Source organism: Heliangelus exortis, chromosome 6, assembly GCF_036169615.1.
Source record: "Heliangelus exortis chromosome 6, bHelExo1.hap1, whole genome shotgun sequence".
Taxonomy (NCBI): domain Eukaryota; kingdom Metazoa; phylum Chordata; class Aves; order Apodiformes; family Trochilidae; genus Heliangelus; species Heliangelus exortis.
The window spans coordinates 31,136,657-31,153,249 of NC_092427.1; the positions used below are offsets into that span (position 1 = coordinate 31,136,657).

At 40.5% G+C, this 16,593-nt stretch overlaps 1 protein-coding gene across 1 annotated transcript in view; it reads right to left on the reverse strand.

The window, feature by feature from the left end:
- LOC139797756 (unconventional myosin-X-like) overlaps positions 1-16,593 on the reverse strand; it is a 93,245-nt gene that overhangs the window by 4,715 nt on the left and 71,937 nt on the right. Inside the window, exons 26-38 of the mRNA XM_071747562.1 lie at positions 15,568-15,691; positions 14,831-15,074; positions 13,916-14,011; positions 12,266-12,359; positions 11,574-11,629; positions 10,536-10,678; positions 9,232-9,426; positions 7,915-8,072; positions 6,717-6,840; positions 4,558-4,855; positions 3,142-3,349; positions 2,396-2,532; positions 1,391-1,514 (exon numbers count right to left, since the gene is read on the reverse strand). Coding sequence (XP_071603663.1) covers positions 1,391-1,514; positions 2,396-2,532; positions 3,142-3,349; positions 4,558-4,855; positions 6,717-6,840; positions 7,915-8,072; positions 9,232-9,426; positions 10,536-10,678; positions 11,574-11,629; positions 12,266-12,359; positions 13,916-14,011; positions 14,831-15,074; positions 15,568-15,691 — 2,001 coding nt within the window. The remainder of the gene's footprint in view (positions 1-1,390; positions 1,515-2,395; positions 2,533-3,141; positions 3,350-4,557; positions 4,856-6,716; positions 6,841-7,914; positions 8,073-9,231; positions 9,427-10,535; positions 10,679-11,573; positions 11,630-12,265; positions 12,360-13,915; positions 14,012-14,830; positions 15,075-15,567; positions 15,692-16,593) is intronic.

The window sequence follows — 16,593 nt, forward strand, 5'->3', positions numbered from 1 at the left end:
TCAGATGTAAAGAACTCAAGACTCTCAATCTTGTTGCACACCAGCACATTCTGCATCCTTCTCTTTCACCTGATGTGACCCCCAGTGTTCTTGCTTCCCTGTGTTTTTCTGGGAAATTTATTTATAGGATTTTTTGCTACATCTGTCTAATGTCTGGATAATTCTATTCTCCTACCACTCTCTGCCAGTGAAAGCTGTGTAGATGGAAAGCCTTGTCAAGATGGAGTTCAGCACAACTGAGTTCCACAGAATACCATGATGTCTTGTTCCTGACCATTTCCTAGACATTCTATAGCTAATAATACTTAATCTTCATTTCAAGAAAGCTCTTAGGGATTTATAGTGTACTTGCCATCAGTTTGACTGTCAGTGAGTTTCAATCTGCATGACACTGACCCTTCTTAACACATATTAGTTAATTTTCAACAACTGTAATTTTCTGAGGCAAGATCAAAGTGCTCATTAGAAGTAAGAAAGATGGAACAAATGACAAAAGCTAGGTGCTCCTATCAGTTTAGGTTTGCATCCCTAATTGCAATGTTATTTCATTCTAGTATGATCTCTGGCCCAACCAGCATCATTGCATGAAGTATAATCACTTAAGAAAAACATTACTTAGCAGATAAATATAGTCAACTATATTATCTTCTCCTTTTTCTGCAGTAGTCTCTTCATGCCTCTCAGTTAATCAAAAGAAATTGCCCAAAAGATAGGGGTTTTTTTAGTCAATTCCCTTAGCACTGCAACGACAATGGGCAATAGGCACAAGCTGGAACATAGGAAGTTACATTTAAATATAAGAAAAAACTTTTTCACTATGAGGGTGACAAGGCACTGGAACAGGCTGCCCAGAGTCCCCTTCTCTGGAGATATTCAAAACACCTGGATGCAGTCCTGTATAATGTGCTCTATGTTATCCTGCTTCAGTGAGAGAGTTGGATTAGAGGATACCTGGAGGTCCCTTCCAACTCTGATAATTCTGTACTTCTGTTACATGCTTTTCTTTTATGTTGCTACATAGATAAGTACATTTTCCTGTTTTCTTTACACCTATGTTCTGTACACAGCTATTTCTAATAATTCTTCTTGAATCATCCAAATTTCTGTATCTTTTAAAAGTTAGAAACATTTCAAAAGCATTTTATTATCATTCGCCTTCCAGTTTTTTTAAGTCCTTGCTCATTTATCTTGCTTTTGATCTAATACTCTTATTTCCGAGAGAACTTTGCGGTGCATCTGTTTGGTAGATTCCAGGCAAAATTCCAACACATCAAATTCTTCTGTTCAAACCAGCATTTCACTTCTAATACAAAGGTAATCCAGTTTTCTGGATAGTCTTGTGTGCTTCTGCTACCCTGGAAAACAAATGATTCTCCCAAAGCCAGCTTACCTGCTCAAACATGAAGGCAAATTCCACCCCATCTTTGGGAACATTTTCAATATCCAAGAAGCAATAAAGTTTGAAATACAGCTGCCACTGTCCTTCCTCCTCTTCTTCTTCAGAGCCAGCAAGTCTGTAAGACAGGAAAGAGAATGAGGGGGAAAAAACAGTGACCAGAAGCACAACACTACTGGGATGTCAACAGCACAGGTCACAATATGAGGATAGCTCTGGATTTCTGAAACAAAGAACATACAGAACCCAGTTTACCTAATTTACCAGAACAATCTAAGTGCAGCAGGCCTTTCTAATAACTTCCATTTTTTCCCCTGAGTCACATGGAATTTTGATTCTGAAGGACTCAAAGGTTTCCTCAAATATATTGATGAAAAAACTAGACCAGTGGCTCTAGATAAATGCAAGAGTTGAGGACAAGACACAAAATATTCCACATTTTCAAGATACTATTTCCATGTAATCTTGTGACTCTGAAAAGCATCATCCTTGCGAACAGTTGAGACCATTTTATTTTTGTCATTAGAACAGATTTAAAAGAGACAATGGCATTGCCATCTTCTTTCACAATTTGTTGCTTTTTTGTACATTGGGCCACAAAAGCCCAGTCCACAGTAAAAAATTAGAGCTGTATTTCTATGCCCAAATCTTTTGCACTCTCTCCTGATAAAGCTGTCACGATGTAAATTGACAAGATTATCATCAGACTTAATCAAACCTTCACTGAACTCTTCTAATACATCATTACTCCTTGAAAAAGGCACTACTAATTTTGTCCTGATAAGCCTGTAAAATAATGTTTCTTTGTCACCAAAATAGATGTTAACATGGTCTTCCATACAGTGAAAAGGCACCCCTGAACCTCACCAAAGCAAAGTTTAAACCAGGGTGAATGGCTGAGCCACTGTGGCTGCTTTGGATAAAACTACCTGACTGCACTATCACATAAACCAGTTACATCCAGCTAGGAGTTAAATATTTTATGAAACGTTCTTCTACCTCTCAAACTTGGCCAAGATATCAGCCACAATCACCCGACTCTCAACAGCACGGTCCACCTGCTGATTGTGTTCAAAGAGTGCAAACATGTTACGGCTGTCCTCCATCGCTAAACCTCGGATCAGCTTTTCAACCACCTGCAAAATCAGAGACAGATCACAGAGCAGCTGTTACACACACTTTCACAACGCAGAATCAGTACCTCTTCAGGATACTCATAATTTTCATAGACCTCTGCACTACAGCTCTCCCTTTTCAGAAAGAATTCTAACCCTAGGAGACCATTCCCTGCAAGGAAACCATTACTTGTATCACTTCTTCTCTGAACCTTTTCCACTTTCTCCACTGCCCGTTGGGGGAAATTAGAACTCAGCACAAGATAAGAGAACAGAATGGATTTAGGTGCTATGGTATTATTCTTGGTTCCTCTAGTAACAATTCCACTTCTTGCTACTATTTTTAACTCCATTTAGTGCTGTTTCCACAGACATGCCTACTGTATAACCTACAGTCTCGCTTCTGACCTGCTAAAGTTACTTACTGGTAGAATACCCCTTTCAGAAAGATTACATTATGGTAGATTTTAAAATTATCCAGAAAACTCTGTTTAGTGAGTCTTCAGGCATCCCAATGGGCAGAATACCAAAAGTCTTTGGAGATGCATAGGAAAAAGGAGTCCTTTCAACAGACCCAGTATCAAGACACAGAGGTGTGCATGAATCTGGTTAATGTTACTAATGCATTACCTCCCCGGCACTTGTGTGGGAATTGATGGTTATTTTACAGGAGCCACCACCATGGCAGTACACTGTTGTGGTCATTTCTTCACGGGTGAGAAGAGCCTGTATTTCCTCCTGGGAGGGTACAAACTCCCTTGTCTTTGTTCTCTTCAGGGAATCAGTGATGAATTGCGCATACCTGTCTATTTCTGAGCCTGGAAAGAGGTCTTTTACCCTAATTGTAAAGGGAAGCATAGAAAAAGAAACAACACATTAAGCAGAGAACCAGAAAGGATGCACATTACCATATAACTACTCTATGTAGAATTCAGTCGAGATAGTGATATTTAATTGCAACCACAGGATGACTGAGCCTGCTTATTTCCTGAATCATACAACCTGCTTTTATTAGTCAGTCTGAAGTCAGCAGCATTTCTCAGCAACGTATCAAACAAGCAGTTCAGACTTCGAGGAGCTTAGTACCAGATGGTAATAGCAGGATGGATTATCACAGTGCACAAAATTGAGACTAAAAACTAAGAAATCAAAAGTAATTTTTTTTCTCATTTATTATTAAGTTTTTTTTTTATTTGCTGGCTGTTCTTGAGCCACTTTTACAGTATTTTTCAGAATCAAGAAGGTAAAAAGTAGATGCTTATACACTGTTCTCTTCCCTCCAAGGCCAGCAGTTCTAAGTATAACATGATCTGCAAATCCATTGATAAAAACATGAAATGGTAACATAAGATATTTGTCAGCACCTCTTAGAACCAGGCCCTGGATATAGCTATTTCATGTACTGGCATAAATTTCACCTCAGTCTTTGCTAGCTTAGAAGGACTTACATGGATTTTATTGATCTTTCTCACCATTAATTGATAAAGTGAGGTTATATGGCTGCAGTTCAGCACCAATGTAAACTACTTTGGAAAGCTGCATTAGATCCAGAACACAAATTGGGAAGAAATGTAAATTATTTAGTTCCTGAAAACTGGAGGTTAAAGCAGATCAATAATATAAATTGTAAACATTATGTGCAAATATTGAAAAATTATGAATTGTATTTACAGTATATTTACATTTTCAAAGTACACATTTAAACTGTGGCAGATGCAAGGTATTGCATATGAAAATTAACATGAAAGTAAAGTCTTCACCTCTCCTGCAAGTTGAGAATGTTTATAGGGGCATTAGTAAGCAGTAGGTGATCAGCTGTCAATCCATTTTTAACACAGTTTCATGGTATTCTGTTTGGGTAGCTTTACTTTCCCTGTTCTTTTGACACAAGAGATGGGTGGCAAGAGGGGAGTTTCAATACAATTGCTAGCAAGAATTGTGCACAGAGGCTGCAACACCACAGGAAGAGGGTGAGACAAGATAACTACAGCAGACAGTGGAAGAAAAACAGAAAGGAAACAGGCTGCAAATGAAAAGGATGTGTACCTCCTAAGGTGGAACTTGAGGTAGCGCAGGATCCCCCGACTGGGCAGAAAAGTGCAGCTCATGCATGACATCAGCTGCCAGTGGTGCAGGTTCCCAGTACTGTTGGGATGTGGCATGTGATTAGTTTGTTTGATGAGCTGACAGTACACTTCATCACGAAGGGGCTTTAAATCATGGCAGGTCTGCAGAATGCCTTGAATAATTGGTATGGGATCAGACACTGTCTCAATTTCCTGAAGGGAGTTAAAGATCTTCACAGCTTCATCCTGTAAGCTGCTGTAACCCTTCTCTTGTTGCACTGGGAAATGATCACAAAGATGACAAGAGGTGAGCATCTCCCTCATTTTCTAGTGGCCTATCAACACCACTAGCAATTGCACTAGTCTGACATAGAAAAACAGCAACCTGAGCACTAGGTCATCTCCTGAACTTAAATTTGTACTCAAAATTCATTAATGCTTCCCCTTAAAATATGCAAATGCAGTTTTAATTACTGTTTGCCAACTAATTTGTCACCATTGCAAATCCATTTTGGGCTATACTGTGCAGAAAAGCAGATTAGTATTTTTAGGGGAAACCAGGACTGAAATCCAGTGTGGGCTTCAGTGTCTACAGACGAGGTGCCAAGAGACAGCTTTGGGCACCTGATCTGCAGACTTAGGTGAAGGGGTAGCAGGAAGTAATCTCTGTGCAAACTGTCTCATCACCTGAAAGCAGCTATAAAACAGAGGGTCACTAATGCAGTTAAGGCTTTAGGTGCCTGAATACAGATACTGAAGCCTGGTTTATGTACTGTCACAATTCTGTGTTGTGCCTGTTGACCCCAGAGCCAACACAGAATCTGAACCACAGATGCAGCTTTTACTTACCATTTAGATTTAGAATGCCTACACCAACACTGGAAATTATTTTGTTTGCTTTGCGTGGCTCAGAAGTATGTGATACCACCATACTGCTGCAGGTTGCATTCTTCTTTGCACATCTCTGGGCTATAGGTTCTTCTGAATCTCCTATACAGCCATTGCTTCCCCAGTGGCCATGCATTAATTGTACAATACAAATACACAGCCCTGTAGCAGTAAGTTCCACACCGTATTTGGTCTGTAATTTTTCTGTATTTCAGATTTTTTCTGTGCTTTCAATTTTTCTGCCTCTTATTTTGATTCTTGTATCATGAGGGACAGTGAGCAGCTATTCCTCTTTTGCTTTTTCCATGACAGTCCTCTATCCCTAAAAACTTTTTTGAAGCTCAAGAGTCCTGCTGTATTTATTCTTTTAATTGCATGCAATTCTTTCTGTCTTTGGTTAGGTTTACTTCTCCTGTATGTGGAAGACCAAACTGCATCCTGTATTCAAGATGCAGGAGTGTGATACATCAGTACAGCTGCAAATACTTTTTTTCCTTTTATAAGCTTTCAAAACCTTGCATTAGCTCTTTTGTTTCTGTGCTGAGCATAAGAATTGACATTTCCATAAAGCTACGTAAATCTGTATTCACTTTTCTAGGGAGAACTGGAACACTCAGACCCATCACAGCCTATGTGGCAGACTGTTTTTCCCATGTACCTCGCTTTGCATATACAGATTGAAGTTAATTTCTGAAAAGATTTTTGTGGCCCAGTCACTCCACATTAGAGTTTTTCCTTATAGGGCTTCAGCAGCAGCTTTCAGCTTTAGTATGCCAAATAATCTGGAATCATCAGCAAATAACTTTGGTTTTCTGGTGGCCTATCAAGCACAGCTCTTTCACATTGATGAAGCACTTGAAGAAAAGATTAGACTGGTATTATAGCAGCTTCTGTATGAATACTATGCCACTGCCAGCTGCATGGTGTAACCTGTTGTAGGATTTGCACTGGAGCCATTCACAACCCAGCTGCAGCTCAAGGATGACAGGCTGCGCATCCCTTGTATGGATGACAAACTATCTGCCCCCCACATACTTTAAGATTCAGTGTTCCTAAGATTTGAGGCTGTGGATACAAAATTCATTCTGGGTAGAGAAAGTGACTGCTCCCTCTCTCAAGTCTGTGGGCTACACTGCCACACATGGACTTCACCAGACAGCTTATTGACAACTTTTCAACTTTTGTAGTGCTCAGGCTCCACACTGATCTTCAAAGTGAGAGCGGATTCAGTCACACAGGTAAAATACTTACAGTTGACATTAACATCTCCATATGGTAGTGGGAGCAGTGGGGAATGCAAAGGGTGCTGGGTGTATCGCAAGATTGGGTTCCTCCTGTATGTCTGTTCCACTACTTCTAAGTTTGTGCTGTTTTCCTGAAAAATAAAAAAAAGCATAATGTCCTTATACAATTAGGTTCAAGCTCAGCCACTTAGTACCTAAGTTTCTGGAGGTCTATAGAGGTACTAGCTAATGAAAGCATAATTTACATATAAAAATTACTCTGCGTTATTTCTAAAAATTAAATGTAAGAATATCCATGCTGGGTCATAGCAAAGTTCACCAAGCACAGGATCTTGATTTCAAACGTGGCTTGTGGCTGCTACCTAATACAGGCATGTAACACATATATATGGCATGATTCCTCCCTGGCATGTCCTTCAAACTTTCAAGAGTAAATGGTTTAATGGACTTTCTAACCACAGATGCACTATGTTTAATATGTAGGAATGAGTCTGTCCTCCTTGCATTTGCCTGTCACTATCATACACACTGGCATCACATTCACCCACATTTTGCCCTATATTCCTTCCCTAACAAAACTTAAACTCTGAGCTGAAGTTTTCCAAGGTTACCACAGTCACAATCAGCTCTTTCTTCTTGAATAATTACTATTTAATTGCATCTAGTTTAGAGGTCGTCACAATGTATATGTTTCCATTCACATTTCTTCTGCAGTATACTTTAGTCTGTCTTAGAATGATTCTGGATTTAATTTGTCAAGAGTTTCTGGAAAGAAGCCTTTTCAAAAAATCACTCTTGCTACAGCGGCACAGTGTTTTTTTCAAAGGATATTTTCTCTCTACCCTTTATTCCAATCTTTAACCACACAAGCCTAAGGTGTGAAAAGGACTTCATAGAGTACAGCAAAGTCACATGGCTGGTAGGAATGGAAATGTTTATATTTGAGTTAAAAGGATGCTTAGGAAGAGGAAAGGATGCAGCAGGGATTTGCAAATGCTTACATAATCCTGCATGCCATTTGTAATTACACAGCAGTTGTAGTTTCAACTTATGCAGATCAGTTAACACGCTAATTCAAAATAAAATTCACATTAAGACTTGATTTTTTAGTTTCATAATCGATTAGCTTTCTAAGGAATAGTTAATTTTTCTTCCCCCCCAAGACAGCAACTCCATTTCTTGGGAATTAGTATGATGCCACCTACCCTGATGTCACGAATGAGTTGCTGTGTAGGTGTTTCTATGGGAACTTTGCTGTCAATGACACCTTGAATGGCAGAGGCCCAACGCATGGCCTCATTCAACAGCTTCGTATACAGTCTGTAGGAGTGCTTTCGTCCATGGACAATGATGTTCCAATAGCCTGTGGAGACAAAGAACCTAGAAGGTGAAACTTGCTGCTGTGTTATTTTCTCTTTTTGCCTGTAGCACATGGCTGAGAACACCCTCGCTGCTTTGATAGCAACATATGGTGTGTCTGTTAAAAATTTATGTCCCCGATTCTCCATACCTATTTTTCAGCAGGGAAGTCTCAGTTCAGGATTTGTCACAAAGACAGCTTTCCAAGATACAAGTATGTCACATCATTATGTGACTACTTCCTTGCTGACCAGCCAGCTCACTTTCACAGACAGGGTTTGGGCTATACTGTGCTACTAATCACTCAGAAAATGACCACTCTATGCACAGCCCTCAGTCAGATATCTCTATCGATTGTCACAACTTAAAAAAATAATATGCTTGACATAAATTGAGAGAACCAGTCAGGTTGATGACAATTCACTCTGCTAAGTTCACCCTAGACATCTGTTGAGATTAAAAATGTGGACAATTTCTCATGAGTGAGCAGAATAAACTTCATCTCATTTGTCTTCACTACATGCTCCTAGCTCCAGTTTGCTTCCATCTCTTTTAAAAATATCTCAAGTAAGCCCAGTATTCAAATGTGTAGTATTTCAAATGTTGTCCCATGCTTCATAGTCTTTATCAACAGGATTCAACCATCATCTCATAATGCCAGTTCCATCCCAAACTCATGAGGTAAGAAGCTGAGGATCATGCGTGATTCTGCCTTCCAAGAACTGTGTCATGCTGCACCAAAAGCCAACACAGGCCCTTGTCACCTTTTGGTTCTAAAAACTTGAGTGATGCTACAGAAGTGATGTTTATTTATGGAGTTGTACTTGTCATTACAGTGTCAACTGGTATTTACATCTCAACTTTGAGAACTCATACTGCTTTCCCAAATTTGGAAACACTGAGATAAAGAGTGATACTACCCAGTGCAAAAACCCATCAGCACTGTGCATCTCCATCAGGTATGAGGAAACTGTCATACTATGCTCTGGCCCTTTTCAAGCCTTATGGTTTCTGTGGGGAGAGGTGTTTGCAGACAGACACAGAGCCTCAGATAATATCAAGACCACCTTTCAACATGGCACACCATTACATCCCTCCATCATGCTCTCCTCAGGCAAGTCCACACGTAGGAAGTCTGCTCATTAGCACTTTCTTTCTCTTACCTGTGTCTTTGAAGACCCTCTCATCAGGTTGCACTACAGAGCAAAGGCTATTGAGCACAAGTGTGCCAAGCTTGGCAGCTGTGCGCTCAGATGACTTGTAGTAATCAAGGGCAGTGTTTGTCAGAACAAACCAGCGTTTTTTCATCTTCAGAGAGGACATCTTGTTGCTGCTCTGAACCTCCTTATGAAGCCAGCCTAGCACAGGAACACAAACATGTCAATGGTTTCACCACAACAGCAGTCACTGCCTCCCTCCTGGTGGCTCTAACTCTGAGCTTCACCTCTCTGCCAAAGGCTCAGAATTGAACATACCAGCTCTGCTTAACTGGATATAGCAGTATCCAGCACGATCACTGTAAGAATTTAGCCCAAAGGTTTCCACAGCGCTGTTCTATCCTTCAGCCCTATTACTTTTTGTCAGCAATCTTTGGTTGAGTTTGCCATTGGCATGAAGGCATCCTCTATTCAGGATGCTTCTCTGACAAGTCACAAATATCTGAATAAATAATATACAATTTTGGGAAGTCATAAGACAATATGCTCATGCACTTGCTTTCCACAGCTTGGATCAGAAGCACCTTCATACCTTTAGTGCCATGTGATGAGATGGAAGTACTAAGAAAATTTTAAAATATTTGAGACAAAAAGGGGAATATTTTCTAATATGTGTGTGCTACTACTCATGCATCAACTCCTCCACCTCCAACTAAGCACAAACTAGAGAATTTAAATAATTTGCTCAGCCTCAGACAATTATTCTCACTTCCTTATGTTTACCAAAATCAGGTTAGTGTGTTTAGCTGTTGATAGCAGCAAGCCCACAAAGCTGTCTCTCCATCCCTCTCTATATGACAGGTGTCAGAAGGAAAAGAGCTTCTGAAAACAAAAGCTGCAGTGTCATGTTATAGTCAGTCTAAGCCAGCTGCTCCTAAACAGCAGCCATGCTCCCTTCTGCTCCCCGATGGCATTTGCTGGACATGATGAGAAAGGCTATGGAACTAACATCAGAAAAGTAAACATAAAGAAGTACTAATTTTTTCCAACTTTAGGTTTCTGAATTCACCTGACAGGAAGTGCCAGTGCCAGCACAACACAGGATGCAGAAAGCAGTGGGTGGAAGGTGGAAGGGGACAGAGAATGGGGGTTTTTTTTTTTGGTTTTTTGGGTTTTGTTTGTTTGTTTGTTCATTTTTTAAATGAGAAGCAGCTAAACCCTAGATTGGATTAGCTACAGTCAAACCTCCCCTTCAGGTTATAAATCAAAGATGAGTTTCACGTGTAATAATTGCATGCATTTCCTTTTACCTCTCACAAGGAATTCCTGGCCATCAACCTTAGATTCGCCTTTTGGTTTCTGCAGCAGGGAGATCCAGTGATGCATCTCCTCAGGGGTGTCACTGTTGCAGTGAATCACTCGATTTGCTGTGATTATCACAAAAGAATTTGGCCTGCCAGAAAAGAAAAGCATTAAAATTGATTGCAACCATAAAAATATCTCAACTCACTCTCAGCACACCAAAAGCCATGTACCCTCTACCTTCCAATAAACAACGCAGACTTTCTAAATACAAACTACAGAGAAGTATAAAAACACTTTAGAGTTAGTCTACAAATTGATGAATGCAGAGAGCAGATAAATGGAATAAAACACCTTTCAAAACTAATTTCCAAAGACTAGAAACTATTAATTAGCTGGTGACGTGTCTGAGAAAAAAAAGCAGACCACAGAGGTAAGCAACTTAATAGCTAACATTTCACTTCAGCACTGTAGTGAGAATCTTTGCCCTGTCTGGACTTGTTAACATTGTAGGAAATAATTAAATGTAACGTAAAGTGATATGACCATCCCATATCCTATTCTCTGAAACTAACCAATCTGTGAACTAAAGGTCTGTGTGCTCTGTTGGACTGCAAGGATTTCAAGGAGTACAGATTTTCAGTTTACCCATTATTCTTCCACAATGCTGCTGCTTTCCCCTAAATTAAAAAAAAAAAAAAAAAAAAAGCTATTTCTATGCTGAAAAACTGGTAGTGCTGATTTTGCCGAACATTTTCATTCAGTGTAAATAAAGCTAAGACTATAATTTCTTGACACTGAGATTATCCTGTTTGCACTTTAAAGAGGTAAAGGAGAAACTTCCACCTACAGAAAAAACTTATATGAACTTCAGGCCTGTAGAGGCACAAAGCTTGAAACAAGCTAAAGACTTCAGTTATATTTATGTTTGAAAATAAATTCTTGTGAGTTTAAACAAATGTAAACCCCAAAGCAAACCTGGACCTACCCACAGAAATACATTAGAGAGCTTCTAGTCTAAGAGATTGTCAGGTTGCTGTACCTACCTATCAGGATTGTCTGAGGCACAGACAGAGTCAATAAGCCCAACATCCAGGGTTCCCTGTACAGTGAGAAAGACACAGATACCAGGAATTACTGTAACTTGTAAGTTACAGACATTCTCCTTTTTGAACAGGATTGGAATTAAAAACATTCTTCTGAATTCCAATAGCTTGAGTAGAAATGAACATATGAGAAAGGCATAAATGAGTCATCTTTGCTCCTTAACCAGCATGCGAAGAGGTGCAAGGGTTCCACAGGACCGGAAGAGAAAGAGCTACAAGATTCCAGCAAGCACTACGAATGTCTGAAATAACCTTTGCTAATATCTCAGTACTAGCAAAATACATTAATACATTGTTCTTCTCAACAGCATACTTTATGCTGGGAATAACTGTGAGCCAGACTAGTCCCACAGTCTCATCCAAAGACATTTTATCTGCGTGAGGCAGGTCCCCACTTCCCCTCAAACCAAGGAGAGCTCTTGGTAATCAAGCCAAGCCACCCACCACATCCACTATGTTCCCTGCTGCTTATCCTCCTTTGCTATCAGCTGTGCTGCTCTTTTAGAATAAATGTTCAACTTTCTTGCATTGCTTACAAACTACAGCACTGCAAGTGCTGGAAAACCATACAAAAAATAGTTAAACACAGAGGACTGTCAGCATGCCCACAGACTGGTTGCACAGTAACTCACCACAGCATTCTTGGGATTGGCCTGTTCATCCTGCATTTCCCTCAGCTGCTGCGCTGTAGCGCTGTGTACTCGGCTCAGGACATTAAACCAATCACTGCCAATCAAAACAGACTCAGAGTTAAGATTTGAGTAGAGAAGCTAGCTGTAGAATATTATCAAGCCTGGAAAGCTGCCTGTGGGAAAATTTCTTCATTCACAATTTCCTGAGGACTCTGCTACAAAATACATCTTGGGCTGATCATACCAGACTCATCTTCCTTCCCCCTTATTTACCCATGAAAAATCTGTGCATGTTCTCCAACCTACTGACAGCTGCTCCTGCAAAATCCAGTTTTCTTCTTGCTATTCAAGCAGGCAGTGGCCTTACCAGGGAGCACATGTCAGCAGATGGAGAAGAGAATAGAGCAGTTGTAAAGACAGGGTCAGTCTGGAATCTTCCAGGACTAGAGCTTACAGATGCCTGGAAGCCCTCTTAACCAGTCACCCTCTGATCTGCTCAGAAACTTGAAAGTCATATGGCTGTAAAATAATCATGGGGTTTTTTATAAATCAATTTGGAGTTATTTGTCTGTGAAAGGGCTTCTCAGACTAATCTCTGTTGCCAAACAAGCAGATCCTTATCTGCTGCTTACAGTGAGATCAGAAAACATCTAGACTTCATGGAGGATTCTCAGATTGGATACTCTAAAACATCTGCTAATCTGCCCTTTGTTGATGCAAATGTTGGTGCTTTCTTCTCACTCAGAACAGAGACAGATATGGGCACATTTGTTTTACACTTGCCCTAGCAATGTTACCTTAGGGCATGCCTAAGTAGTTTTTTCAGCTACTACCCCTTCAATTTACCTGTTTCTTGTTTCTGTGTCTGTTCTTGAGTCTATTTCTGTTAATCTGTATGTGTCCAAACACTTCCCCCCCTTCCTCTCTCAACACCCAAATGAATAACAACAGACCCTAAGTAACTTCACAGAATCATATTAAAGTTTATTAGAGAAACAGTTACACTGGCTGTGCTGAGAGACCAGAAGCCTTGGTAAGAATCAGAAAACTGGGAAGACATGAGCAGCTAGGGACAGTAACCTCTTCACTTGGCTTTGCATATCCAAAACAGGTTGTCCAGCCTGCCCTTAAGCAACTTATTCCCACTGCCTGCCCAAGACGCCAAGAAGGAAGGACATGAGTCATTTGTTTGCTTTGCCCTGGGAAGATTTTATCAGATGACACTACAGACTCTGATAAGCTGCAGCCTTTTCTCTGTCTCCTGGATAAAACCCAGCTGCTCTAGCAATCATTTACAGACAACATGAATAGACTTTTTGTTTGATTCAGGATTCCATTTAATAAATAAATCAGCTATTAGACGTTCCAGTTTATATTAAAGTTCTGTGTCTCCTGAAGTAACCCCTTGAATGCAGCATGCTCACAGCCACATACAGTCCTGTGACTGACCCACAGGCTGAACCACTGTCTTGTTAGCTGCAACAGTGTCTTCAAAGTAGGTGTGGTACCTCACAGTAAGCACAAAATGATGCTCTGGTAGGAATGCCCTCTTCTCCAGCAAAAGGAAAGTGATCGTTTCCCAGGCCCTCTCATGAAGGGCTGAGTCAGACCCACATGAAAAACCAAACCTATCAAAATTCCATCTAATACCTGGCATCTTCTGGTGACTCTGCAACAATGTGATAAACTCTGTCTTCTGTCACAATGTCCAAAGCGTTCTCCTTTTCGTGAATGTCCACAATCTCCCTGGAACATATCAAATCACAAGAGCCAAAAATGGCATAAATTCACAGGCATAAATTCCACCTGGCCAATTTTTTCCTGTCATACCATTCACTTTGAAGGGAAATCACTGGTTCAGATGGTTTGTAACTCTGACAGAAGAAAAAAAAAATCCTCTAATACATATTAAGACTCTTAGGATCCCTTTAAAAAGATGTGTACAGTTAATTAGCTACAAATCAAAGCTTAAGACGTTAAATGGATTTTCTTCAAGACACCAGCAACTAGATGGAAGAAGAGGCAAACAGTGAGGTTGACAGAGAGCTGTTTACAATGTCAGATATGCCACTCTTTCTAGCACTTTACAGGCCTAACTATTGCTGATAGGCGACTCTTCTCTCTTACAGGAGGAGCTGTAAAAAGAGCAGCAAAAAGAGCATTCAGGGCTCAGGAACAGATAGCACATACTGCCAAATTAAAATCCCACTGTCTGTTTCACACTACCACGGTGAAATGCTTGGACAAGCCAGGAAACAGATGTACTCAGGGTAGGGGAGAATGCATGGGGTATGTACTTAATTAGCCCCTCCTGGTCTGGCCCCATCCATGTCTCAGAAAGAGCTTCTGCCAGATTATGAAATGCTGGGAAAAGAACTATCAAGGAACTCCAAATTCCCTCCAGAGTAAAAACAGAAGCTCTAATTGTCTTCTCCTTCCCTTATTTTTCTGATTCTCCTAGCCCCAAAGGAGATACGTAGTCAGCTGAACTGACAGCACTGGACACTTCATTACTGATTTAGAGACCAAGTACTAGGGATCAAAAAGATTTACTACTTCACTCACTTTGCCCTTCTGATGTCAATGGTTCCCTTCAGCTTCTCCTCGCTATCATTCTCAAAGTACATCAGTTTGGATTCTCGAAGCACAAACCAACGGCGTTTCCAGTTGCGGCGTGAAAGCGTTGACATGCCTCCACCTTTTTTATAAAGCCAGCCTGACTTTAGTGCCTCTTGCTTGGTGCGGAACCACATGAAGGCCTCGTTCTTCAGAACACACCAGCGGCGCCTCCATGGGTTCATGAGCCCTCCTGCAAAGAGAGCGGGGAGGTAAGAATTTCATCAGACATGCAACACGAGGGCCATGTTTCCATACAGACCCTGCTTCATGGGAACTTAGTTGCCAGTTCAGTTCCTACATGAAACAAGGGAGCTGAGGAAGGCAAACAAGGTTATGTTTAAGCTTGAACAGAGGAAAAAACAGAACAAACTAGTGAAGCAAACAAAATACAGAAATGTGTGCACTGCTCAAGTATTTTGTATTGGCTCCAGTTTCATAGCTCAGAATGAGTCACTTAAGCCCATACCAAATGGGCACAATGAAGTCTCTGTGGCAAATCCAGTCTGATTCCCTGATATCCACCTCCTAGCTCTTTGTTTTAAATAAAAGAAATCATTAAAAAAAGAGAAAGCCAAGCAAACAGAGATCTGAGAGCAGATAAAGATGATGACTCTGGAGCAACAGAAAAGGAAAGTATGTTTCCTGGATTCCATTCTTCCATGGTTTTGGCTATCACTGCTTACCTTTCATGTAGAGATAGCTGTGAAAATAGGGTGGCCCTGAGCCATTGAAGATGGTGACCCGTCCATTACAGAACTCTTCATCTGTATCAATGTAAACATCCACTTCTTCTTCACTGTCCAGAAACTAAAAGGAAAGGAAGAAATTGGGGCTTTGAGAAACCTGGTGTAATAGGAGGTCTCCCTGCCCATGGAACAGGATTGGAACTAGATGACCTTTAAGGTCCCTTCCAATCTAAACCATTCTATGAAATAAAGGTTACTTGGGCTCTCCTTGTGGTAGGACTGGAACAAAGTAAGAAGGCTTGAGAAGCCACGTGACAAAGAGGTGCAAAGCTACGCATACTCCCTTTTCAGAAAAAGCAACACAGTAAAACTAGAGGCTTGAAAGCTAACCTATTAATGCCTGAAGCGAGAGTCTCTAGAGCATGGAATTTTCATACAAGAGAGTGCTACTTGGCAGTGGCCATGGCTACAAAACTCCAATTACCTTCAGTAACAAACCTCCCTGTTTCAAGGCAGAGGCCACAGTCCAAAAATCTGATTTAATGGGATTAAAAGAGAATTTTTCTTTTTGGAAGCTTTTTCTTATTTTTCTTGGCAGATACGCCAAAGCACTGGACAAGATGGAGCACATTTTGATCTAACCCCTGCAAGGAAATGTCTTGCTTAGAGTTCATCAGGAAAAAAAGCACATTCCAGGATAACTGAACCCTAAAAATAAAGACATAAAATACTGAAATAATAGTACGGTATTTAGTCATCCCTACTCTCCAAGTAGGTATCAGCCCTCAGTCATAACAAAATACTTAACACATGAAATCCCAAATTACCCTGTCATTTCCTTTACCTTAAATACAACTCCCATTGATTGGCTCTATCAATTTAATACTAAGTTGTTTGTTTTCATTTTTCCCTTCTGTCCTCTCCCTGTGACCTCTCTAAGCTCCTCTTCTGTCTCATTCCAGTTCCATTCTTTCTCCCTCTCCTGCCATTGAATTTCAGAAAGTAGGTACTCTTGGATCAGCA